This window comes from Megachile rotundata, chromosome 5, assembly GCF_050947335.1.
Source record: "Megachile rotundata isolate GNS110a chromosome 5, iyMegRotu1, whole genome shotgun sequence".
NCBI classification, from domain to species: Eukaryota; Metazoa; Arthropoda; class Insecta; order Hymenoptera; family Megachilidae; genus Megachile; species Megachile rotundata.
The window spans coordinates 7911099-7939036 of NC_134987.1; the positions used below are offsets into that span (position 1 = coordinate 7911099).

Here is a 27938-nt window from a genome sequence, read left to right on the forward strand (position 1 = left end):
AAGGGAAATTTAAAGATTTGGGCAAACTTGAAAGTCTAAAAGTTTAGAATTCTCAAGGTTCCTCTAATGTCCACTTTACAGAAGTCTCCTGTTCACATATTCTTACATCCACGGTACGAACCTAACCTCATTCGCAATAAACCCTAAAAATCACTCAAAGAAATATGAGACCTAAATCAACACACATTACTTGTTTACATCCTTACAAATAAATACAGACTTCATTGAACGAACTAGAATAAATTTTTTAACTTAAAAAAAATATTTCGTATCTCTAACGACCAACTAATAGCAGCCTTAACGACATCTTCACGCTGCAGATCCTCGAAAGATTAAAGATAATTGCGATACAAGATTTCCCGCCTATCAAAATAAAACAATTACTTAAGATAGCTGCTACTAATCGAGATACTTGCAAGAGCATGAGTCAGCAATAACAGCGACAACACGGGAAAATTGCATACTGATAGCGTCACACATGAAGACCTATTTTACGTAAATAGCCCGTGGTTGTAGATTTTCCTGTTAGTTGTTCTGCAACCGAGTGCCAAAGCGGTTCATCATGAAGTTGAACATCGCGTTGCTCGTTTTGTGCGCGTTGTGCGTCATCGAGGAAACTCGTTGCGCGAAGATCTTAGTGATGGTCCCCATACCGTCTTACAGTCATCAAATCCCGCACAGAAAATTAGTTCTAGAACTGCACAAACGCGGCCACGAAATCGTGTATGTGACGTCTGACCCCGTTCCGGTGAACTCGACGAGGCTCACTCAGATCGACATAAGTGACACTTACGATACCATACAATTCCACAACTTCATGAAACTACGATTCGAGGGGATGTACGGCTTAAAGTTCATGCAGGAATTTATGCCCGGTGTATCCGATTCTTTGTCGGAACAGCTGCTGAACAACACGGAGGTGCGACGATTATACGCGCCAGACAGTGGTGTGAAGTTTGACGTGATTCTGAACGAATTTCTCTTTATGCCGGCTACGTACGCCATGGCTTACAGATTCGACACACCGTATATAGGTACGCCATCAATTTTTAGATTTTCAGCGGTATATCTATGTGATAGATATAGATAGGTATGTCTGTGTATTGGAATTAATTTAGAAATAGTCTTTGAGTTGGGCAACCCAGATGTGTTTACGGTCATGAATCAGTTTTTCCCTTTTATGAGAAGAATGAGTGACTCAGAAAGACGGAGTTTATCAGTTTACCTTAAGCTTGTAAATATATTTAGCTTTCGAGTGTTAACGCATCATTTGCAAATTTTTAATTTTCCATAATTTGAAAAAGACTCCTTACGCCTCAAATGACCCGATAGCACGATTCAGTATAAAATACATTAAATCAATACATTTCATTCTAAGATTAAAGATACCACACATATTAAAACTGTTAAGATTCCAATACTCGAAATAGTTGCGTGGTCACTGTGAATCACAATCAGCTGGAACCACAGCTGATAGCGTGACATCTCGAGAACCATCCCGCGCAAATAACCGGAGTCCCTCACGAGCTCTTAGTTGATCTGAGACCGAGTGACGAAGCGGTTCGAAGCCATGAAGCTGAACGTCGCGATTTTAATTTTGTGCGCGTTGTGCCTCATCGAGGAAACTCGTTCCTCGAAAATCTTGGTGATGGTTCCAATACCGTCCTACAGTCATCAGGTCACGTTTAGAAAATTAGTGACACAGCTACACAAACATGGACACGAAGTTGTTTTCGCTACGGCAAATCCTCTGCCCATAAACTCAACGAGACTCACTCAGATAGACATAAGCAGCGGTTATGGCATCATGCAAGCTAACGAGTTCATGAAGTATCGATTCGAGGGAAATTACGGGTTGAAGTTCATGATGGATTCTTTGCCCGACATGACAGATTCTTTGACGGAACAGTTCTTGAATAATACGGAGTTGAGAAAATTATACGCGCCCGATAGTGGTACTAAGTTTGATGTGGTTCTGACTGAATTTTTGTTTATGCCGGCTACCTATGTCATGGCGTATAGGTTCGACGCTCCACTTATAGGTACTCCAATTTTTATGTCGTTACTTTGTTAAGGTTTGGTTGTGTGATTGATTTGTTATTTCGTGGTTGAACTTCTTAAGAATTTCTAATTTCGAAAGTTTTGAAAGGTAGATCTTTGCATATGTGAAGAGATACCCAGAATAACGGTACTTAATGACATTCAGAATAAGGTGAATGACTTTTAGAAATTTTCGGAATAGTAAAGTGTCGAATTGTGGTCTTTAGAAATTTGAAAACTTAATTTGGAAATTTGAGAATTGTAAAAGGTGGGAATTTAGTAATAAATTTAGTATAATTTACTTTCAAATTATCCCCTATGAGATAATCCCCTGTGTGATTATAGACAATAGACTATGTGTCTAAAAGGTGCCTTTGTAACCTATTTTTATGTAACTTGCTCAGGTATAAGTTCATTAGGAATCCCTTCCCACCTCGAACACGTTCTGGGTGGATTCATGCTGCCTTCTCACGAGTACATGTGGGAGATGACCGAAACTGGTCCAAACTTACCGTTCTGGAAAAGGCTATGGAATTACGTGTCCCTGTGGCGGTACACTCACAAAATACTCAACGAATGTTATACCCGTCAGCATGCAATTGCAGAACGTTACTTCGGGATGCGTCTGCCACCGCTAATTGACATCGTCAAGAACGTTAGCCTTATCTTTGTTAATCAAGCAGACGCTCTGACGCCGGCTCGACCGAAATTGCCAAACATGATCACCTTTACATCGTTCCACGTGAAAGAAAAACCTGATCCCCTGCCGAAGGTAGTTAACAAAAAGTGTTGACCCAAATTTAAGTCGTTATTTGTAAATATTTATGGTTGGTAGACGAATGTGTATTTATGATATATGAAAGTAAATGTAAACAGTTTAATCTGTGCATAGAGTTCATAGATAACATAATTTATTTACATTTTGTCGCCCTCCATGTATCATAAATGTACAAATATCCACAGTCTGATTAACGATATTGATATGGAATCAACAAGTAGCGTATCGTACAATTATCTGAACTAGCGAAAAGTGGATAAAATCTCGCACATTTTATCGCTCGATTTCATTCAAGAATTTTATCACAGGACTTGCAGCGTTTCCTGGATGGAGCAAAGGAGGGATTCATCTACTTCAGTCTTGGTAGCAACGCGAGAAGCTCGGACATGCCGATGGAGATTCAACAGATGTTCTTCGACGTGTTTGTGAAATTACCATACAGAATCGTTTGGAAGTACGAGAAAGAGATTCCGGTGAAACTTGACAATGTGTACGTTGGAAAATGGCTACCTCAGCAGAGTATACTCGGTAAGATTTATACTTGGAAACATTTATGTTTCGTTGGATATTTGCAACAGAATTGTTGTATTGTACGAGGTTTGTATTCACAGCTCACCCCAACATCAAGCTGTTCATATACCAGGCAGGACTGCAGAGTACCGAAGAGGCCATTCACTTTGGGGTTCCACTCGTAGCCATTCCTATTCTTGGTGATCAGGACTATCAGGCTAAAAGAATGGATGCCCTTGGAGTTGGCAAATACTTGGAAATTCTGACGATCACGAAGGATCAGATAGACAGTACTATTAGGGAGGTTATAACCAATAAGCAGTGAGTATATACAAGTTTTATGAAGTACTTTATGTTGAATTTGGGATGGACTTGGTATTTAGAAGTGGGGTGAGGTTAGGGTAAGAGTCTGGAGATCTTATATTTTATAGGAATATTCTATATCCTACATATTCTGCATCCCACATGTAATATGTTCTACACATTCTGTATCCCACTTGTCATATATTCTACACATTCTTTATCCTACATATCCTATATGCTACATATCACATATCCTACGCACCCTATATTCAATTAGAGATCTATATGACACTGTGTATATGTAAATCTAGAGATAGAGAGATCTGAGAATACATAGTCCTGGGAATATAACAATCTGGAAGTATGATCATTTGTGGATATGGATATCTATATGTAAATATGCTGATCCAAGGATCAAGACCATGTATGTGGTGATTTCGAGATATGTGGGAGATTCAAGTATCTAAGCATATGTGACTCTGGTATTATAGAAATATAAGAATATAAGAATTTGATAGTATATACTTATATGTATGAAGTCTACTGATCCAGAAACATATGACAAAACATCCCAACGCAACACCTAATCTTTCTCTGCTATAAACAATAACGTTACCACAATAACCATTACTCCCTTAACTAATTTCTATTAATGATTGCAAACAACTATTATTCCAGATACAAAGAAAAGATGCTTCACCTTCGAGAACTGGTTAACGACAACCCATACGATTTGGTGGACAATCTCGTTTGGTGGACCGAGTTCGTGATTCGACACAAGGGTGCACCTCACCTTCGTTCAACTTTAATTAATCAACCCTGGTACCAACGTTATGACATAGACATAGTAGCATTCTTAGCAATCATCGCGTTCGTGGTAGTATCCATATTAGTGAACATACTCGCCAGGATACTCGTGCACGTTTTCAAATATCTTTCAAGCTCTGTGGGGCAAAAGCAAAAGATAAGTTAACGATTAGATAGCGCTATAAATATCGCACGAGTGCCTTTAACCAACGGACTAATCAAAACTATTGCGTAAGCCTAATCAAGTAAACCTAAGGCAAGTGACAAGCATAAACGTAAATATGACAAGAACAACTAAAATAGAAGAATATTTTAACATTCCCTAACGATATTGTGAAATATTTTGATCTTGAATTCCCAAAGGAGAACTGTGATTGATGTAATTGAAATATTAATTTTATAGTATTAGATATGGTTTAAGGCTATTAACCCTTTGCACTCGAGAGGCGCCTCTTAGGCGCCATTCGCTTTAATACAATAATTTAAAAGAAGCATTATTTAATTAATTTTATAATAGTGCTTATGTGATGTATAAACATAGTGAAATAGACAACAGTGGAAATTATTAGTAGAGAAATAATAACTTCAAAAGAAGTCATTTAACATTTTAATTAATATTTTAAAGTTGCTGTTTGCAAACAGTAAAATTATCTTCGAGTGCAAAGGGTTAATAGATCAGCAATAGCAAATTTTAATCGATTCTGTGTTCCGTGAGAATGGCAGAATGTTACTGTACGAGAAAGACCCGCTAAACTGATCATACAAATGGAGGACGTGTAACTCCACGTTCCTTAGCAATAGCGTTAATTAACACCGATTTCTTAGAAACGTTTCAAGTTCATGAACGTCAGCGTTTATTATTGCGTAGAGAGTACTTATCAATTTGCAGCGATATTGTAAATATTTGATTGAATATGCGCCATGTCGTTGAACTGTCCATTTTTATAATTATCGACTCTAGAATAAAATGATATAGTACTGCCTAAGGTATTAGTAAAACCAAAGTAATAATAATAGAAAGCAGAACTTATCGAAGAAAGGATTTTCGTTTAAATCGTTCAGTTGTATGTAGAAATAAAGTATTGAAATAAAATTTAATGTTTCCATTTTTAATTATTCCTGTTAAATTCAATGTATTTATAATTTATTAATATATTTACGATAATAACACAAATCTTTGAATCTCTGAAGTTTCAACTTCATTTATCGCTGAAATCGAGCGATGGACTAAAAGGTTCATCCAATTACAAACGATTTAACGTTTCTCAGATAAATCCATCGATCAACTGCCACTAAAACATCTTACTATCACGACACCGGCAGAAAATTGAACTAATTCAAATTCACAACATTGAGGTCATGATCTAGTCAGAGTCACGTGACTATTAACGACGCGTTTATGTTACGTAAGCGAATTCTAATTTTGTGTCTACATAGCACCAACACTAAAGTTATCCGGTTGTTGAAGTACCAATCACAATCACCATACAGTGCGTATTCTCGCTTATCGAAGTAAAATTATGGCCGCTTCAGATAACGAGTCCATGAGTGAAATGTTTCAATAGAATGTGGATAACTAGTCAAGTAATCACCATTAGTCAGCATTAATAATAAGAGTCTGGGGAACCATAACGTGACTGATAATATTACGTCTCGAAGTTCATATATCAGCAGTCCGTTCTGTAGTTTTAAAAGCTTACGCACCGCAAATCCCAGCAGTCCGAGTCGAAGCCATGAAGCTGAACGCCGCGAGCGTGCTGTTCGTCCTATGCGCCTTGTGCGCCATCGAAAAAACTCGTAGTGCAAAAATTTTAGCGTTGGTCCCGGTTCCATCCTTCAGTCATCAGGTCCCGTTTAGAAAGTTAATGTTAGAACTGCAGAAACGAGGCCACGAAGTCGTGTATGCTACGACCCATCCCATTCCCAACGTCAACTTAAAGAACTTTACTCAAATCGACTTAAGCAGTATCAATGCTGATTTTAAAACCGTCAACTTCATGCAGTTCCGATTCGACGGATTGACTTGGATAGAAGTATTGGAAAAACGAATACTTAGTGCATGTGAAAGCTTCATGGAGAACGTGTTCAACAACTCGGAAATGAAACGACTGTATGCAGCCGATAGCGACGCTAAGTTCGACGTGGTTCTAGCGGAATTTTCTTATGTACCGTCCATATATTCGATGGCTCACAGATTCGACGCTCCGCTAATAGGTATTTTTTTGTTGTTTTTTCAATAATAATCTTTTCTAACAATTTGCCATTTGATCGTAGGTTTAAGTTCGTTGGGGCTTTTGAACATGTACGAGTACGCCCTTGGCGGATTCGTACTGCCCTCGAACGAGTACACTTGGGAAATGGGAGCGAGGCCGGGTTCGAATTTACCGTTTTGGCAGAGGGTGCAGAATTACATTGTGATGTGGCGAACACTGTACAAAATATTTAATGAGTGGGTTCCACGTCATCAAAAAATGGCCGAGCATTACCTTGGGACGAAATTGCCTCCGCTGATTGACATTGTGAAGAATACTAGCCTCGTGTTTGTCAACGAGCCGGAGCCCTTCATACCGGCTCGCCCAAAACTACCGAACATAATCTCCTTCACGTCTCTCCACGTTGATGAAAATCCTCCACCTGCACCTAAAGTATGTTCCATGTTGAACATAATAAACTATGAGATTCGTAAAGTTATAAATAGTATACTTAGTTATGGTGTTGTTATCTCAGTAATGCATTCAACATGCTTTCAATGAAAAGAGCTAAATAGCACTAGCTATTAATGTTAATACCGGTAACGTATCAACAAGGTACAACAAGATTTATCCACAAGACTTAGTTTATCTAATCATATACTTATCAAGATAAGGGAAAATATCCTCCATTTTATTGTTCATCATTTTCAATCAAAAATTTGTTCACAGGATCTGCAACGTTTCATGGACGAGGCCAAACAAGGATTCGTCTATATGAGCTTCGGCGGTAACGCCAGAAGCGCGGACATGCCAATGAATATTCAACAGATGTTCTTTGACGTGTTCTCAAAATTACCCTACAGAATCATTTGGAAATACGAAGAAGACTTTCCGGTAAAACTAGACAACGTGTACGCCGCAAAGTGGTTACCTCAGCAGAGCATTCTTGGTACTGCCATTTATGTTTCATTGGACATATCGGAAATAGTAGTGCAATATTGTACGAGGTTTCTGTATCTGTAGCTCATCCCAACATCAAGCTGTTCATATACCAGGGCGGATTGCAAAGTACGGAAGAGGCTATTAGTAAGACTGTTCCGGTCATGGGCTTTCCGGTGTTATCTGACCAAGATTATATGACATTCAGAGTGAATGCTTTAGGAATTGGGAAGTGGCTGACAATCACCACTCTCACGAGGGAACAGTTAGATAATACTATTAAAGAAGTTATAACCAACAAGGAGTGAGTATATGCAAGATTTTGGAATAGGCCTAATTCGTACTAGTTTTATTATTCATAACTTGAGACGTCGAGATTTTGGACTAGGGTTAAGAATATGATGTGAGAGGTAGAGATCTGCAGATCTTTTGCATGATTTATACTTATCGTAAACCAAAATTTATAATCCTCTTTGTAATTTGTTAAGGTACAAGCAGAGAATAACGCATCTTCGAGACCTGATTAGAGACACTGCGTACAATGAACTCGATCGCCTCGTTTGGTGGACAGAGTACGTGATTCGACACAAGGGGGCACCTCATCTTCGTTCAACTTTAGCTAATCAACCATGGTGCCAACGTTACGACATAGATGTCGTTATGTTCTTAGCAATCGTCGCGTTCTCGGTGGCATTGCTATCGTTGATCATAATCGTCAAACTTGTTATCTACTTGCGAAGACGAGTGTCGAGTACTGCTAGTCAGAAGAAAAAGAGAAATTGATGATGTAGCTTTAGACGTGTCATGATCATGTTTTGTAATCCGACATGTCAGAAGTATTATGGTAAGGTGTTAAAAAACTTGCAGTTATAGACGGTGTTAATTACTGGTCCTCGTTATGTGGATGATTTATGCGAGTTGCAAAGTATGCGCTAAACTGGTGACACAAGGAACAATGCGATTACACGTGAATGGTCGAGAAAGTTAATTATGAAGCTCGTTAGGAAAAGAGCAAATCATAGTAGAAATTGTTATGAGATTATTAAAAATATTATTAACGTTCTTAACACGTCACAGTAATTTTTAGAAAATTTATATCTGTCAGTTTAGAGTGAATTTTGAACCGAAGGTCGTAATATTTGAACATTTAAGTATACTGATATTTAAATAATATTTAGATCAACGTTTTATTTCAATTTGCAAAACACAACAGGAATTGTCCTTTTTGCGGAAAGCTGTTCTGTTTTTCAGGGAGCTTTCATTAACCAACTGCACCTTCCGCTTTAAACTGTTTGAAAGACATTTCCCGAGAGTAATATCTCTCGATTGTGCTCCTTCAGGAGTTTCAACATCATTTATCGTTGGAATCGAACGATTGACAGAAAGGTTCTGGTACTTATATACGATTTAACGTTCCTCAGGGTAATTCTACCTTAAATAATACATTTCCGCTAAAGCGCCTTATTATGTCCCTTCTACTTTTGATATCCTGAACTTGGCAATCTCAGAGTCTTTCATTCGATTAGAACTTGCGAAACATTCATTTAATACAATTAAGAAAATGAGTCTTTTAAAAGAACAAAATCCAGCTGATTTGATTTAATTTAAATTTATCTGAGTGAAATATGAGACGCTCCAAAATTAAATGATTAACCAAATCTTCTTAATAATCATGTGCGTATCTGACGTACCGTAGAACATTAAGTTCAAACTGTTCCACGTTCAAACATTCACGTTATTGCCTCCAGCCATAGAATCTCCCATCCAGGAACTGATCAAACGTGATCACGAAGCAGTCAAAAATTACCCTCATACATTATCCATCTTATTTTCCGAACTTCGCACAAATTTAAACTCTGAATTCGTCTCTGGAAACGTCGACATGCAATTAATAATCCCCTTACGTGGTAATCCTTGAACATCGCGTGTAGTTTAAGAACTGACAGCGACTCTAACGTTATACGTGACCGCAGGACTAAGCTCGTTAGCATTACCCTCCGTCAAGGATCACGCGCTGGAGAGTTCGTGTTACCCTCTCACGAATCCACGTGGGAAATGGAGGAGAACGTGGGGACCATTCTGGAAGAGACTGCAGAATTTCTTGACGTTGTGATACTCTGTATAACTCAAGTATTGCGGTGTCTTTCCTTGTCAGCAAAAAGTTGCTGAAAAATATCATCTGCTTTCATAAATAAAATTGAGACACACTGAAAAATGCCATGAGCCTTGCTTATATCATATTTTCGATTCGCGTTAAATTTATGGCACGTGGAAATTGGGACGCATTCAATTAGCGGCGGGTAGAATTCTGTGCATGCAGAGTATTTGGCGCGTAGAGTACTCGGTACGTAGAGTACTCGGCGCGTAGAATATTCGACACGTAGAATATTCGACGCGTAGAGTATACGGTGCGCAGAGTAATCGGCGCGTGGAATACTCGGTGCGCAGCGTACTCGGCGCGTAGAATACACGACGCGTAGTGTATATGGTGCGCAGAGTATTTGGCGCGTAGAGACCTCGATGCGCAGAGTAATCGGCGCGTAGAGTAACCATCACGTGGAGTACTCAGTGCGCAGAGTAATCGGCGCGTGGAGTAACCGCCGCGTGGAGTACTCGGTGCGCAAGGTAATCGGCGCGTGGAGTAATCGCCGCGTGGAGTACTCGGTACGTAGAGTAATCGGCGCGTCGAGTAATCAGCGCGTGGAGTATTCGGTGCACAGGGTAATCGGCGCGTGGAGTAATCAGCGCGTGGAGTACTCGGTGTGCAGAATACTCGACGCGTAGAATATTCGGCGCGTAGAATACTCGGTGCGCAGAATATTCAGCGCGTAGAGACCTCGGTGCGCAGAGTAATTGGCGCGTGGAGTAACCACCGCGTGGAGTACTCGGTGCGCAAAGTAATCGGCGCGTGGAGTAACCGCCGCGTGGAGTACTCAGTGGGCAGAGTAATCGGCGCGTGGAGTACTCGGTGCGCAGAATACTCGACGCGTAGAGTATACGGTGCGCAGAATATTCAGCGCGTAGAGACCTCGGTGCGCAGAGTAATCGGCGCGTGGAGTACTCGGTGCGCAGAGTACTCAACGCATAGAATATTCGACGCGTAGAGTATACGATACGCAGAGTATTCGGCGCGTAGAGACCTCGGTGTAGAGTACACGGTGCGTAGAACAAAATGTCTTTGTATCACCTTTAAATTGTATTAATACCTTCATTCTTGTCGTCTCTAAATTGTACCGCTCATAACATCATATTTTGTATCATCTCTAACACTGCCTTTTATCATAATTTGTCATTTCAAATTTATATCATTTTTCAATATCTCCGTTTGTATCTGCCTAGTATAGCTTTTTAATGTCTTAATTAAATAGTTACATTTTATATCACATACATTTTTTTACATCAAGTATCACTTATGAAATAAGCAATTTGAACAGCCCTGCATTATTCTCCTCCACTCGTAATTCATCGAACAGTGTCAACAGAGGTAATTACACGTGCCGAAATTGTGTATAATAAAAGCACGAGCCTAAGGAAGATTCGCAAATCCTGAAGAATCCTCGTCCCAGAGCAAATATTACACGCGTGTAATATATGCAGAGGACCCTGAAATCCGTGCTTCGGAATCCCATGCGAGGGATTAGCCATCCCCGTTCGGAGAACTAAATAAATTCAGAGGACAACGGTCCAGAGAGATGGTGATATGTCCGGTTAATTTTATTACAGAAAGGGGTGAGGAAACAAGTAAACGTTTCAAATGACAAGGCATAGAGAGAAGAATAGTTGAGGCAAATGAACGAACGGGAAGAGAGAATACATTAGGATGGAAGACAGACAGGTGGTATGAATAAAGATTGCTTCGTTGAATATTTTATCTTCGTTACGTCATTTTGAAACGTTTCGTTGCACTTTACAGAGTCTGATACTATAAATTATTGTTGGTTGGATAATAAAATTGTACGTTGTTTATGAATGAGTATGTGATAAAAGATTTGTGTGGGAGAAGGGAGCTTTGAATTCTGATTCGTAAGTTTGACATTTTTTAATCATGCTACTACATCTCATTCATACTTGCATTCTATCGTAATTATGTAACTAAACGCGTGAATGAGTTGTCGACATTCTTATCAACGGAACTCCGTGAATCTTCGTGCAAATACACAAATCTGAGTCAGCGGATTTGCGAATAGCTGCACAGCGGTTTGTTTTCATGTTTTCATTCAAATTACTTCGCAGCTACGCATGAAACTTTATACCCATCGGCGTCAAACGCTGAAACTCTTCAATTGATTAGATTAACTGGAGATAATTCCAAGAATTACAAATCATGCTCTTCCATCGATGCATTATTCATCCGAAGACTGAATCCTCGACTTTAACCAGAAATTCGCAAGAGACTTCGTGTACGAGATATTCTACATATATCGATCAGAAATAATGGTCCTTCATTTTGCAAAACGAAATAGTTGGTATAACTGCGCGCAGGGAAGCGAAAATTCTTGAGATGTCACTGATTTAATTGCAGAAGTTCACAGGGACGAAAACAATAATTGGTGGAAGACTCAATGGAACAATGGCGTCGCAGCTTGCACTTTCTCGTCCTTCGTGCCATTTTCTTTCATCTGCTTTTCTTTTGTTGCCGTTACTCGAGTCGCGTTTCTGACAAACGGCTTTGTGCCCGCTATATCGTGATTCTCGAAGGCGTTTGCCTTTGCCAGATCGGGCCGAAAGAGCTCGAAAAGTGTCCTGGATGAACAAGGGACGTGTTATCAAGCGCAGAAACAAAGAGGCTCCCTCTAGCGTCGGTTCACTCGACAGAAAGCGTTCAACGAAAAAAGAAAGTATCGCTGCTTATCGTTTTCTGATAATACTCTAGCTACTGTCAACAGACTGTCGAACTGCAGCACTATTTTCGATGAGAACGGATGGTTAGAGCAATGAATGCAAGGGTTATTATAAATAATATGTAGTGGATTTCGAATGAGAATTGTATGAGACAAGTTTAATGCGTGACAATATAATACGAGTGGAAGGTGTCGTAAAAGTCATTGAAATTACAAATTCGATGCGCTGCAAACTCTACACTTCGGATATTCTCTGCTACTTCACGCGTTGAATATTCTACGCGCCGAATATTCCACGCATCAAATGTACTACGCACTGAATACTCCACGCATCGAATATTCTACGCGCCGAATACTCCACTGATTGAATATTCTACGCACCGAGGTCTCTACGCGCCGAGTACTCTACGCGCCGAATACTCTACGCGCCGAGTATTCTACGCGCCGAATACTCTACGCGTCGAATATTCTACGCGCCGAATAGTCTACGCGCCGGATACTCCAAGCGCCGAGTACTCCACGCACCGAGGTCTCTACGCGCTGAATACTCTACGCGTCAAATATTCTACGCGCCGAATAGTCCACGCGCTGGATACTCCACGCGCCGAGTACTCCACGCACCGAGTACTCTACGCACCGAGGTCTCTACGCGACGAATACTCTACGCGTCGAATACTCTACGCGTCGAATATTCTACGCACCGAATAGTCCACGCGCCGGATACTCCACGCGCTGAGTACTCCACGCACCGAGGTCTCTACGCGCCGAATACTCTACGCGTCAAATATTCTACGCGCCGAATAGTCCACGCGGCGGATACTCCATGCGCCGAATACTCCACGCGCCGAGTACTCCACGCACCGAGGTCTCTACGCGCTGAATACTCTACGCGTCGAATACTCTACGCGTCGAATATTCTACGCGCCGAATAGTCCACGCGCCGGATACTCCACGCGCCGAGTACTCCACGCACCGAGGTCTCTACGCGCTGAATACTCTACGCGTCGAATATTCTACGCGCCGAATAGTCCACGCGACGGATACTCCATGCGCCGAATACTCCACGCACCGAGTACTCCACGCACCGAGGTCTCTACGCGTCGAATATTCTACGCGCCGAATAGTCCACGCGACGGATACTCCATGCGCCGAATATCTCACGCACCCAGGTCTCTATGCGCCAAATACTCTACGCACCGAGATTTCTACGCGCCTAGTACTCTATGCGCCGAATACTCTGCGCACCAAGGACCCTATGCGCCGACTACTCTGCGCACCGTGTACTCTACATGCGTAGTACGCTATGCGCCACTAATTGGATGCATCGCAATCTCAACGCGCCGCAAACTCAACGCACTAAAAATTCTATGCACTGTACTCTCTGTGCGACCCAAATTCGATGCATTGTAAACTCGACGCACTGTAAATTCAACGCGCCAAGAATTCAACGCGGACGATACAAACCAAGACAAATAAAAATGCAATTCAAGATACAAATCAAAACATTGAAAAAATAAATTCTGAAAAATGAAAGACGAAAAAAAAAATAGTCAGATGATGATATAAATAACAAAAATGTATTCACGGAAACAAGAACAGTTTCACAACACTTAATACATAGGCAGGAAATTCAGCAAGTATGAAATGTTTCGAGCAACATGATCGTTTGAAGCACGCTCGAGCCGCTTTCAAGTCAATTGCCAGCGAACCAGGTACCTTCTGAATTGTTCCCAATTTGCATCGAATTGAACGTTTCTCGGTTATATGGGCAACACGCGTTCACCACCGGTACAGGATAACGCATCAAACGTATCTTCCCTATAAATCATCGTGTCGTCCATTAGGAGAGGCAATTGATCCAACGCGTGTCCGTATTCGATTGTTTCGTCGACGTTTTCGGACCGCCTTCCCTGCCAAGTAACGCGCGTTCGCAGATAATTGCTGGATATTCTGCTTGGTGATTCGAGATCCTCTATTTTCCTTTCCCTTCCGTTTTTTGCTGCCAACCGAGATGAATAGGAAGCTGCACAAACGAGATAAGAACTCGAGCATTTACAACTCGAACCCTTATCTCTATCCCTTCGTACCTGACGCCTTATCTCAACCGCCGACCATTCGATCTTCCAATACGGATGGGGTTAAAACGCGGACAGATATTACTAGGGGTCCGATACTGTGCATGATAGTATACTTAATTTGGTGAATATTTAGAAATTTTTGAATTTGTATGGAGACTATGATTTGTTCTTATGTTTATGAAGAGCAAAATTTGTTATTATGTTTATGAAGACTACTATTTAAAAATTCTTTAGTATTTGTGGATGTAGAATGGTGAGTTTTCAAGCTTTTGAAGTAGCTGACTTCTCAAATATCTAATGCAAGTCTCAAGCTTCTCAATGTTTTAATTTCTCAAATTACTAACTTCACAAGTTATTATCTTCCCAAATTCACACATCCTCAAATCCATTTCTCCCCGAATCCATATCTCCACAAATCCACACCTCCCCAAATCCATATCTCCCAAATTTCCAATCTCCCAAGTTCCATATCTCCCAAGTTCCAAATCTCACAAGTTCCAAATCAACCAAGTTTCCAATCTCCCAAGTTCCATATCTCCCGAGTTCCGAATCTCCCAAGTTCCATATCTCCCAAGTTCCATATCTCCCAAGTTCCAAATCCCCCAAGTTCCGAATCTCACAAATTCCAAATCTCTCAAATTCCAAATCTCCCAAATTCCAAATCTCCCAAGTTTCCATACCTCCCAAGTTCCATATCTCCCAAGTTCCATATCTCCCAAGTTCCGAATCTCCCAAGTTCCAAATCTCCCAAGTTCCATATCTCCCAAGTTTCGAATCTCACAAGTTCCAAATCTCTCAAATTCCAAATCTCCCAAATTCCAAATCTCCCAAGTTTCCATATCTCCCAAGTTCCATATCTCCCAAGTTCCAAATCTCCCAAGTTCCAAATCTCCCAAATCCCTATCTCCCCAAATCCCTATCTCCCCAAATCCCTATCTCCCCAAATCCCTATCTCCCCAAATCCCTATCTCCCCAAATCCATTTCTCCCCAAATTCATATCTCCCCAAATCCATATCTGCCCAAATCCACACCTCCCCAAATCCCCAATCCCTAACACTCCCCATTCCTAAACTCCCAAATCTCTACCTCTCCAAATCCCTAAATCCTCAAAACCCGAATCTTTCCAATCTCCAACCCCTCAAATCCCCAAATACCCAACTATCACCCAACAGTGATTCAAATTGAAATTTATTAGAACCAAAATAAATAACGGACGAAAATACTATTTTATTGAGTGATCAGTACATGCGTATGAAATTTGAAATAAATGATTATTTACAAATTACTGTAGTTCATGTTATTACAACGTGACGTCGAGTTTTCCTTCGCTGATAACTTTCTGCCACCACAGCGCCGACTTCTTCAAAGTTCGCGGCCTGTTCGGATCGTCGAAGTTAACCGACACGATGCCGAAGCGTTCGCTGCAAATTAAAACATGTGTATTTACTATTTACCACGCGCGTTATTTATTTAAAACGATATGCACATACAGATAATTTCTTTGAAAGATAACAAGACGCTTTGAACTTCATTCGTGTTTGTAAAAGCGTACAAACACGCGATTCGAGGTTGTAAAACCGAAGTGAAATATGTTGGAAGCAACTATTTTAGCAACTATTTTTGCGTACAAATTCGAAATTCATGTTCGGTAAATTTTTAGAATATCAAACAACGTAGGCTGCTTTACGATGCATGAAATATTCGATATTCGGTATTCGATCAGTAATAAAATTAACCGTGTAAACTTGAAATATGATTTCGCAATATATTGATCGATAAATTGATTAAATACGTACTGGTATCCTCTGTTCCATTCAAAGTTGTCCATGAAAGACCACGTTATGTATCCTTGCACATTAACTCCGTCGACATACATGGCGAGGAGCATCTGTTTTAAGTACTGGCGATAGTATTCGATCCTGTCATAGTCATCGATCGTTCCATGGTCAGAGAAACCATTCTCGGTGATGTATATAGGTATACTTCCGTAATGTTCCTGCAACTTGCGCAGACTCAGTCCAAATCCTTCAGGCATAACCTGTATTCAAAATAACAATCAAAATTAATGAATTTCATGAATCACTAAACCGTAGTTAAATTGGAAAGGCCGTTTAAATATTGAACTCGATGATTAATGCTTCGTGTAACAAAAGGTAACAGATTTATTGCGTTAAATATTTAATAACAGGAAAGAGAACACAAATTCCGTACATTATTGATATTGTATGAGATAATTTATCCTTTACACATCGAGTTAAATTGGAACTAGATAAAAATTCAATATTTGGCATTGCTTTAATAATACATTATACGTGGAATGTTTGCTGCGAATATAAGTGTTGATCCAGTTTTTTTATTGCGAAAATATGATACGTAATTGGAACCAGAGAAAAGTACTCACTTTCAACCAGGCTGAGGCTGAAGAATTCCAGGATTCATCTACGGAGAAAACAACCATTTGATCGTTGTCTTGTGAGGGGATTTCTCCGAAGGTGCCATTTTCTACCAGTTTTGAGGAGTAGTGGTTCAGAGCCAAGAAATCAGCTGTTCCTCTACAATTCAGAAATTTTGTCATTTAAAAATTGAAAGATTCACGAAGTTACGAATTTAGATATTCAGAGAAAAATGTCATCTGCTTTCATAAATAAAATTAAGAAACACTGAAAACTGCCATGAGTCTTGCTTATTTAGTATTTTCGATTCGCATTAAATTTATGGCACGTTAAGGTTGGGACGCATTTAATAAGCGGCGTATAGAATTCTGTGCTTGCAGAGTATTTGGCGCGTAGAGTACTCGGCGCGTAGCATATACGACGCGTAGAGTATTCGGCGCGTAGAATATTCGACGCGTAGGGTATACAGTGCATAAAGTATTTGGCGCGTAGAGACCTCGGTGCGCAGAGTAATCGATGCGTAGAGTAGTCGGTGCGTAGAGTACTCTGCCCGTAGAATATTCGACGCGTAGAGTACTCGGTGCGTGGAGTACTCTGCGCGTAGAATATTCGACGCGTAGAGTATACGGTGCGCAAAGTATTCGGCGCGTAAGGACCTCGGTGCGCCGAGTAATCGACGCGTAGAGTACTCGCTGCGTGGAGTACTCTGCGCTTAGAATATTCGACGCGTAGAGTACTCGGTGCGTAGAGTACTCGGCGCGTAGAGACCACGGTGCGCAGAGTAATCGGCGCGTAGAGTAGTCGGCGCGTAGAGTACTCGGCGCGTAGAATTACACCTGGATGAGTTACTGGATAGAATTATCACAAACCTAGCTACATTAAGAACACAACATCTCTCAACTATCAAAGATAACAAGAGTTCACTGAAACATAAAATGATTACCGTATATATTCGATCCAATCGGCATCAAACTCAGGCAAACGTGACTTGCTGTATCCCTGTGCGAGACTCTTTTGTTTAATGAACTCCTTCATGACAGCTGGATAGTCCCCCTTTTTCGAAAGCACCGGGTTCAATATCCACCCGCCATTGAACTGGAATGCGATCTCCGCAGCTACTTCGTCGTTAGGCGTTTTCGGTATATAACCCAAAACATTATTCAGTACACCAACTTCACCCCTGTATTGTTTCTTAAATTCTTTTTCGTAGATTCTATAAGTTCTGGCATGTGCCTTCAGCACGTTGTGAACGCAGAGATATTCGCCGATACCATGCAACCTTTTACCGGGAGCATGATACCCATAAGAGTAGCCATTTCTGCAGATCTCCTGCGGCTCGTTTACGGGGATAAACTTCTTCACCTTCGGTGCAAATTCGTTGAAGACCACCCTCGCGTAATCGGCGAACCATTCGACCATCTCGGAGTTTAACCAACCACCTGCGTCTTCTAAAACTTGGGGATGGTCCCAGTGATAGAGCGTGACCATGGGCTCGATACCGTTCGCCAACAGGGCGTCGATCACCTTGTGGTAGTATTCGATGCCATCCTTGCTGATCTTGTTCGAGAAGCCTGTTGGGAGGATTCGGGGCCAGCTCAGGGACATACGGTAGGCCTTGAACTGTTGGATATTTTTAATAGACACATTTTTAATAATTGTGTTGTACAGAGGATTTGTTCAGTTTATTAGCAAAGTGGGGATTGTTATTTCAGAATTTTTAATTGACTGTCAGGATTATTTGGTTCAGACCTATTCAAGTCATCAAGTTTTGTTATAATATTACATATTACAAGTTTGATATTAATCATCCCAAATTATCCACAGCAAGTCCTACTTACATTGACTAACTTTTGCAAGTATATTTTTATCGAATTTTGCACATATTTGGATGCATACTCTCCACAACCTTCAGTCTGGTACGTAAGAGGCTGACCTAAGGGTCTACCTTGATCTTCGGCCACACTACTACCTGACCTATGGACCTCACTTGGTCAGATTAGAAAAATGGATACATAGACAGGCACAACAACTGAGCCAAAGAATAAGAACAATAAATAAACGTTTCGAGTGATCAGTTTGAACATCAGAACGTCATATTGATACTGTTCTATGTGGAGGAGTTGCACAGAATACTCAAGTGTCAGCTCAAGCTCACCTTTAACATTAGCTACGTATTAGCACATACGTTCTAACAAATATCAGTACATATACATTCACTAACCACAACAGTAATCAGAAATTCTTGATAACTTCGACAAAAACTCTCCATGTAAATGATTTCGCTGTACTATCAGAGTTACATAAAAGAGATCATCAGTCATCGAAGCAAATGGAAAAGTTTCTCTAACAGTACGTATCAAAGGATATTTACCCCAAGTTGCTTGAGAATGGCGATGTCTTCGTGGTACTTGTAATAAGAGTTGGCCGCAACATCCCCGGTTTCGTTGTGGTAAACATGGTTACCCTTTGTATGACTGAATCGATCCCAAGTACTTTCGCCTTTGTCTGCGTTTTCAAGGTACAGACTGTTAGAAAGAGGTTTGTCGATCTCGGGGCTGGAAATTTGAATTTGAGAAACCTACCGCTCACGTTCCAGGCTCCTTCTATTTGATATGCCGCTGTCGCAGCTCCCAAGAGAAAGTTTGGGGGGAAATGTAGGTATTTCTCATTCTCCTTCACCAATTCGCCCCTCGCGGAACTAGAAAAGACAATCTTATTGGAACTTGATGTTGAAGCGAGTAACTCTGCTCTTAAATGTCATCGTTCTAGGATGGAACTTGTACATTGTAACGGAATTTGTTTCTATTCGAAATGTAATTTCGTTGTGTAGGAGATAATGTGAAATGGATATTAGATGGAGCTGTTAGTTAGTGGGAGAGGAGTTTGGGAAGCAAAACAATCGGAGTGTGCCAGAGGAATACTGATTAATAATTAATTTTACTAGTGAGGAGTTATTGTTTGAAATGGACAATTTGGAATTTGAGGAATTTGGGGTTCTGGATTTGAGGGTGGAGGGTTTAGACATTTGGGGATTTAGGGTTATAGGAGACTAGAGGTATGGAGGTTTAGGGGTTTGGGGGAATTAGGGGTTTAGAAAGTTGGGGATTTGGGAGTTTGGGAAGTTGGAAATTTGGGAATGTAGAAATTGGGAAACTTGGGAATTGGGAAATGTGAGAATTGAGAATGTGGCAATTGGGGAATGTGGGAATTGGGGAATGTGGGAATTGGGGAATGTGGGAATTGGGGAATGTGGGAATTGGGGAATGTGGGAATTGGGGAATGTGGGAATTGGGGAATGTGGAAATTGTGGAATGTGAGAATTGGAAATGTGGGAATTGGAGAATGTGGAAATTGGGGAATATGGGAATTAAGGAACGTGTAAATTGGGAAATGTGGGAATTGGGAAATGTTGGAATTGGGGAATGTTGGAATTCCAAAATATCAAAACTTAACAATAATGAATTCTCATCAATGAATACACTGATAATTTCACTATTACTAACATTAATTCCATCCATTCATAACAATCAGAATCTCTCAAATCACTTAATCTAAATTAAACAAAAATATCATAAATTACAACTTACATCAAAGCGCAAAGAAGCACACCAGACCCCAACCACAGTGTGTTGAACATGTTTCTGTTTGAGGAACATAAATGGACCAGGCTATCATTCGAGTCATTTATATACTTCACGCTTGCATGTTATCGAATCTGTTTGATAATACAGAGTACAAATTGTTTACATTGTCTTTTTTACGGCACGATATTATCTACAACTGTAAGTAATTAACATTAAAGCAATATTATCAACAACTCTCGATATTATTTACCGATATTATTTTTTTATCGCTCGATCGAATACTTCAGTGGTTCACACCTCCGGACACAATTTTTCCAATCACGTGCAGAGATTTGTACAGTTAAGAGGGATTACCCGCGTGATTTTCTTGATGAGTTTATTAGAAACTGAATCGATTCGTAACGGTATACATCGATTAAACCCGTATGCAACTACTGCAGATTCGAGGAGTTGAAATGAGGAAAATAAACGGGATTAACAGGTTTCTCCCATTTGGAGACCTTGAAATTGTTAAGGAGGATATTTGTGATGGTCAGAAGAATGCTTGGATGCTTGTGTTAGCTGGAATTGGAAATAGAAATTCTATTTTGAGAATGATAGATTTATTTATAGAATAATGTCGAATAGGGGAATTAAATTAAATTGAATACTGGGAATTATGGGGAATTGGAATTGTAAGAATTAGGAAATTTGAGAATTTGGAACAATGAGAATTTGGAAACTTGAGAATTTGGAACTTTGACAATTTGGAAATTTGAGAATTTGAAAATTCGAGAATTTAGAACTTTGAGAATTTGGAAATTTAAGAATTTGGAAATTCGAGAATTTAGAACTTTGAGAATTTGGAACTTTGAGAATTCGGAAATTTGAGAATTTGGCACTATAAGAATTTAAAACTTTGAGAATTCGGAAATTTGAAAATTTGGAACTATGAGAATTTGGAAACTTAAAAATTTGGAAATTTGAAAATTAGAAACTATGACAATTTTATTCTTTGAGAATTAAATCCTTGAAAATTTAAGAAAAATTTTTTACTATTAAAAATTGTTCCCCGAAATATTAAAAAACCGCTAAATTTCTATGAAACACGAAATATCCTAACCTCTACGTCCCCTATTCTACAAAATAAAGGTTCGTGTATATCATGAAGGTAAGAAACGTCCCAATTTCTACCTCGTTACGTGGATGTGAGCAATGTAGAAAATCAGTGACACTAACAGGAAAAGTTTTTGTCTGACGCAGACCATTTTCTCCATTTTGTTTCTCGATATCCTGAGACGAAACATGTTGCACGACCGCCGTATCGCTCGAGGAGACACAGTTTTACGACTGTTTGCGAAGAAACTGGATCAAGGGATATTTTCCGTGATAGATAGGCTACATTATACGAGCGACAGTCGCATCCATGCAAATCAGGACAAATATAATTCCATTATGCAGAACGACGGGGATTTAAAGACTACTTGAAAATGTAAAAATCTTATATAACGCTGTCGACGTTGATTACAGCAATTTTCTCTTTTGGGAATTTGGGGATTTAAGGGTTTACGGTTAGAGTACAGTAATTTTCTCTTTTGGGAATTTGGGGATTTAGGAGTTTACGGTTAGAGGGGTGTAGAGGTATGGGGGTTTAGAGGTTTAGGGACATAGGAGTTTAGGGGTTTTGGGGATTTAGGGTTTAGGAATATGGGAATTTGGGGATTTGGAAATTTAGAACCTTGAGAATTTGGGAACTTGAGAATTTGGGACCTTGAGAATTTTGGGAACTTTAGAATTTGGGAACTTGAGAATTTGGCGATTTAGGAATTTGAGAACTTGAGAATTCTTGAGCTCTAGAATTCGGAAGTTTGGGAATTGGGGAATGTGGGAATTGGGGAATGTGGGAATTGGGGAATGTGGAAATTGGGGAATGTGGGATTTGGGGAATGTGGGAATTGGAGAATGTGGAAATTGGGGAAAGTTGGAATTGAGGATTGTGGGAATTGGGGAATGTGGAAAATGGGGAATGTGGGAATTGGGGAATGTGGGAATTGGGGAATGTGGGAATTGTGGAATGTGAGAATTGGAAATGTGGGAATTGGAGAATGTGGAAATTGGGGAATGTGAGAATTGAGGAATGTGGGAATTGGGGAATGTGGAAATTGGGGAATGTGGGAATTGGGGAATGTGGAAATTGGGGAATGTGGGAAGTGGGGAATGTGGGAATTGGGAAATGTGGGAATTGGGAAATGTGGGAATTGGGGAATGCTGGAATTAGGAAATGTGGGAATTGGGGAAAGTTGAAATTGGGGATTGTGGGAATTAGAAAAATTTAGAATTGGGGAATGTGGAATTTAAGGAATTGAAATATTGGAAGTTTGAGTATTTAGAAATTTAAGAAAAAGATGAATTCTCATCAATGAATAAATTGATAGTTTCACTATGAGTAACTCTCGAATTATCGAAATAGCGTTCGAAATTAAAGTCAAAACATTTCCCCGTCAATTTTTAAATTTACAGTTCAAACAATTTTAATGTTAAAATTATTTCCAAATAAGGAAACGTTAAAAGTTGAAATTCAGTAGAAATCGTACAAAGCCCGAACTACACAAAATGTGAATAAATTAATATTTAAATTTCCACAGTTTCCCGCCAGCTCCTTTCAAAATTAGAAAACTTAAAATCAAATGAAATTTTTTGCCGTCCAACGTGAAATTATAAAAGAATGTAAAGAATACCGAAAATAAAGTGGTGCGTAAAATGAAATTGAAATTCTACTGTTGATTTAAAATTACTAGAGAAAATAAATGGTACCTGAATTTGAAAGTTACATTTTCCACTGTTTCCATCTAGGAAGTAATTTAAAATTGAAACTATAAAAATGAAGCAGTATAATTTATATCGACGTTCGAGGGTTAATTCGATATCTTAATGGGTGCAATTAACAAATTGGTCGCCGGTTTTGCTGTCTCTCTTTCTGTTTTGCTCGAGAGTTTCATCTTTAAAGCTCGCGTTGCCGGATTCTGTACACCAACGTCGTACCTTAGGTCTCCTTAATTGAAATATGATTAAGAAATGTTGCCGCGGCAACCGAGCTTCTCACTTCGCTCATTGTCAGAGGTAATTCGGCTCTTTCTTGCGAGATAATGCGATAAAAAAGTTTCCACTTCTTCGCCGTCGTGTTTCCAGTCAACATCAAGGAAGTTCGGTAAATAGGGTCTCGTTGATTGGCTACCGTCGACATACTGAACTTTTGCGGAGAAAATAAGGACGAAAGTTCTCCATGAATATTTGCTGCGATTCTCGTAACAACAATTTGATAATTGTGAAAAACAGAATCCTTATTTGCTTCAAATTCCTTTGCAAGAAAATTTCCATACGATCTAACATTCGAACGTAAAATTCGAATGTAGCTATTACGAATAACATTTCCTGTTTATTAATTATAGTTCGCCATCATGGCGAACTGGATAATAATAACTAATAATAACTGGAACTTTCCGCTGCGATATCGCCAGGTAATTAACACAATCATTGACGTGTTTGCTCAATTTTGACGAGAGAATGTGTTGACTGTTACATATTGACTGATACGAATAAACTTCCCAATAATCGTAGCAATAATCGTGATCGGACGATTCTCAGTAGAATTTCGGTTGTACTCCAAATGATGCTATATCGACATTCGTGATATCGAGCTTGAATATTCTTAATCAGAGGTCAATTTTTGAGAGCGTACATGGCAATACAATTCGTATCACTTGTTACATTTTTAAAAAACGAATTGAAACAGATACATAATACATTCTTTACTTTCTTTCTTCTTTTTTTCAATCTACATATAATATGATACACATGAACTTTGATAAACGACTGTTTACAAATTTTTAGTATGGAATCAAGGTTTAGTATATCGTATATGTAGACTCTCGGTATATTGCCATATCGCGGTGCCACTTGAAGGAGATACACTTTGTGTGAACTTTCATACGCACTGATTGACGAATGCGATTGAAAATTCATCATTGAGTGCTGACTAAAAATTCTTTCGTAAATTGTCATGTGTTGAGTTGGTGATGGGTTATATGTATGAAGAGTTGTAGTATCAAGAATGAAATATCGACGCGCGGTAATTTCGACGCGTTGTAATTCTGATATGTTGTGATTTCGACGCGCTGTAATTTCGACGCGTTATGATTTCGGCGCGCTGAGATTTCAACGCACTGAATTTTGACGCAGTGTAATTCTGACGCGTTGTGATTTCGGCGCGCTGAGATTTCGACGCGCTGTAATTCTGACACGTTGCAATTTCGACGCGTTGTAGTTCTGATGCGTTGTGATTTCGACGCGCCACAATTCTGACGCGTTGTGATATTGGAGCGCTGTAATTTCGACGCGCTGTAATTCTGACGCGGTGTGATTTCGACGCGCTGAGATTTCAACGCAGTGAGATTTTGACGTGGTGTAATTCTGACGCGATGTGATTTCGGCGCGCTGAAATTTCGACGCACTGTAATTCTGACGCATTGTAATTTCGACGCGTTATAGTTCTCACGCGTTGTGATTTCCACGCGCCATAATTCTGACGCGTTGTGATATTGGAGCGCTGTAATTTCGATGCGCTGTAATTCTTACGCGGTGTGATTTCGACGCGCTGAGATTTCAACGCACTGAGATTTTGACGTGGTGTAATTCTGACGCGTTGTGATTTCGGTGCGCTGAGATTTTGACGCGCTGTAATTCTGACGCGTTGTGATTTCGATGCGCTGTAATTCTGACGCGTTATGATATTGGCGCACTGTAATTTCGACGCGTTGTGATCTCAGCGCGCTATGATTTCAACATATTGTAATTTTGGCGCGCTGTGATTTCGACGCGTTGTGATATTATCTCGCTGTGATTTCATCGCATTGTGATTTCAGGGCACTGTAATTTTAACGCGTTATGATGCTGATACGTTGTGATATTGTTGCGCTGTGATTTTGAGGTGTGGCGATATCGACGAACTGTGACTTCTGCACTCTATAATTCCGACGCGTTGTAATTCCAACGCATCGTATCTTCGATACTTCTACAATCTCCACATCAACGCTATGTATCACCCCACTCAATATCACCTCTTATACACGTAGTCAAACACGTACACAATCAGCAATCCTCCATATCAACTTGTAGATCAATATCCACATATCGGAAGAGGTATATTTCCTTCGAAATTCCACACCATCGCGTTTCCAATTACAATTACAGCCAATTTGCTCGAAGAAAATGGACAATTACATGCACATCGATAACAAGCATTAAAATCACGAGATTTGGATGCATTAACAAGCTACTTGGACTAACGATCGAAGTTGAAGATAGCTTTAAGCTGGGCTTTATTCCCCGATTAGCGCGCACGTGGTTCGCTGTGAAAATTGCCCTTATCGCGGTAAATACGTTTATGCGATCGTCCAATCAAGTGTAACACGAGACCGTTTAATTTATACGTAACACGGTACGTGTTACCGTGATTGTTTGATAAAAAGTCATTGAACGTGGGCGAAATCAGATGGGAGTTCAGAAAAGTCGGTGATTAGTTCTGCATCGTATTTTGTCACTGTAGAGTAAATATGCGTCTCTTAATTTGGGTATTGTATTAAAAATTTGTCGCACAATTTTATATTTTTGTGAAATTTTTCAGTCTTTCGTTGGAAGTCTTTTTAACTGTTTTTTAGAGTAAAAGTTTTAATTAAGAGGAAATGATTTGTGACTTGCTTTTGATTGATAGAATTTATACGATCGTAAATTACAGTCGTTGAATTTCTAACCTATCCGTTAATCCCCACGTATTTTTACAACGATTTGAGCTGGAAATAAATTGATTAATGTTATTTTTTCTCATGAATTTTCTCGTATAGTTCAGTCCGGTCGGTCCTTTTTTTATTTTTAGTCATAGATCTTTGCAATGGATATCTTTGGCCCATATATTCTCTCTTCCTTTTCCGATTATTTATTTCCAGTTTTATCCAGAATTTATCACGAGTTATATTCTACATCGAACGTGTCAGATAATAGCGCACCATTAGAAACGTTCTTACTAGAATTACGATAAAAACTATATTAAATGTTCGTGGACACGAGAGACTGTAAACTAATGATGAATCATGGAGCGATCGTTTGTAAATAATGTACTATTGCACCGATCAAAGTCGATCTTGCTATAATTGCTTTCGGCGGCAACATAACAGGTGTCGTCTTTATATGAAATTTAGTCACTGACCTCTGATAACTCCACGACATCAAAACGTTAATTTAATGAAATAATAATTGTCTAAAGAAAGAAAATTGTGGATATCATAAAATTATACTAGTAGAAAATTGTATATTTTACAAGTGCCTCTATTTTTGTAAGAAGTGAAAAAATTGGTTTAAGAAATATGTTTTTAATCATGCATTTTAAAAATGATTAATACCTGTCTCACTCGAGTAATTGCTGCACCGCTGCAGAACAGAAACTGACCGACCTCTTCTTGACGTGTCACTTATATAACCGAACTTGATTGATAAATATTTCGCTGAATGTTGCCTTCTTTTGTAACAAAGCCATTGTTGGATCAGTGGTCATGAATTATTGAAGAGATTAAATATTCATCGCATTGTTCGCAGCGCGCTGAGTAACTATATCTGTGCTCAATTTCCGCATTTCCCAATTCTAGCATTTCCCAATTCCCACATTCTCCAATTCCCACATTCCCCAATTCCTACATTCCCCAATTCCTACGTTCCCCAGTTCCAGTATTTCCCAATCCCCACCTTCCCCAATCCTACACGTCCCAAGTCTCACATATCCCGAGTCCCACATGTCCCAAATCCCACATATCCCAAATCCCACATATCCCAAATCCCAAATGTCCCAAATCCCAAATGTCCCAAATCCCACATTCTCCAATTCTCACATTCTCCAATTCCCACATCCCCCAATTCCCACATTCCCCAATTCCTACATTCCCCAATTCCCACCTTCCCCAATCTTACACGTCACAAGTCTCACATATCCCGAGTCCCACATGTCCCAAATCCCACATGTCCCAAATCCCAAATGTCCCAAATCCCACATTCTCCAATTCTCACATTCTCCAATTCCCACATCCCCCATTCCCACATTCCCCAATTCCTACATTCCCCAATTCCAGCATTTCCCAATTCCCACCTTCCCCAATCCTACACGTCCCAAGTCTCACATATCCCGAGTCCCACATGTCCCAAATCCCACATATCCCAAATCCCAAATGTCCCAAATCCCACATTCCCTAATTCCAGCATTCCCCAATTTCCACATTCCCCAATTCCCACATTCCCCAATTCCCACATTCCCAAATTAAAAATATTCACCATTCCAAATTCTCAAATTACAAAATTTCTAAATCTACCATAACTAAACCTACATGTGCTGAATCTTGATGTCCAACATATCAGCAGCGATAGATCTCGCCTCCTACTACCTTGCATGA

General features: G+C 39.8%; 3 protein-coding genes across 5 annotated transcripts; 2 read left to right on the plus strand and 1 right to left on the minus strand.

The window, feature by feature from the left end:
• Window positions 1-640: 640 nt before the first annotated feature.
• On the plus strand, window positions 641-1482 carry LOC143264518 (uncharacterized). Its single transcript, XM_076531993.1, has 2 exons — window positions 641-1034; window positions 1412-1482. The coding sequence occupies exons 1-2, from the start codon at window positions 641-643 to the stop codon at window positions 1480-1482; spliced, it is 465 nt and encodes a 154-aa protein (XP_076388108.1).
• On the plus strand, window positions 1098-8636 carry LOC100874899 (uncharacterized). Its single transcript, XM_076531994.1, has 10 exons — window positions 1098-2042; window positions 2445-2812; window positions 3127-3346; window positions 3430-3649; window positions 4310-4601; window positions 6085-6652; window positions 6713-7083; window positions 7360-7579; window positions 7654-7873; window positions 8058-8636. Exons 1-10 carry the CDS (start codon window positions 1571-1573, stop codon window positions 8350-8352), a joined length of 3246 nt encoding a protein of 1081 aa, XP_076388109.1. The 5' UTR covers window positions 1098-1570; the 3' UTR covers window positions 8353-8636.
• A 7060-nt stretch (window positions 8637-15696) lies between these two features.
• Window positions 15697-27032, minus strand: LOC100874786 (myrosinase 1). 3 transcript variants are annotated; one of them, XM_012290325.2, is made up of 8 exons: window positions 26901-27032; window positions 20470-20523; window positions 19465-19580; window positions 19254-19387; window positions 17826-18502; window positions 16891-17041; window positions 16286-16527; window positions 15697-15910 (listed from the first exon to the last, which is right to left on the minus strand). In XM_012290325.2, exons 2-8 carry the CDS (start codon window positions 20517-20519, stop codon window positions 15790-15792), a joined length of 1491 nt encoding a protein of 496 aa, XP_012145715.2. In that variant the 5' UTR covers window positions 20520-20523; window positions 26901-27032; the 3' UTR covers window positions 15697-15789. The 3 variants fall into 3 exon arrangements, with proteins under 3 accessions (XP_012145715.2, XP_076388337.1, XP_012145714.2); XM_076532222.1 differs by having other exon boundaries at window positions 20470-20597; window positions 26901-27003; XM_012290324.2 differs by lacking the exon at window positions 26901-27032 and adding an exon at window positions 20717-20844.
• Between the last annotated feature and the right edge of the window lie 906 nt (window positions 27033-27938).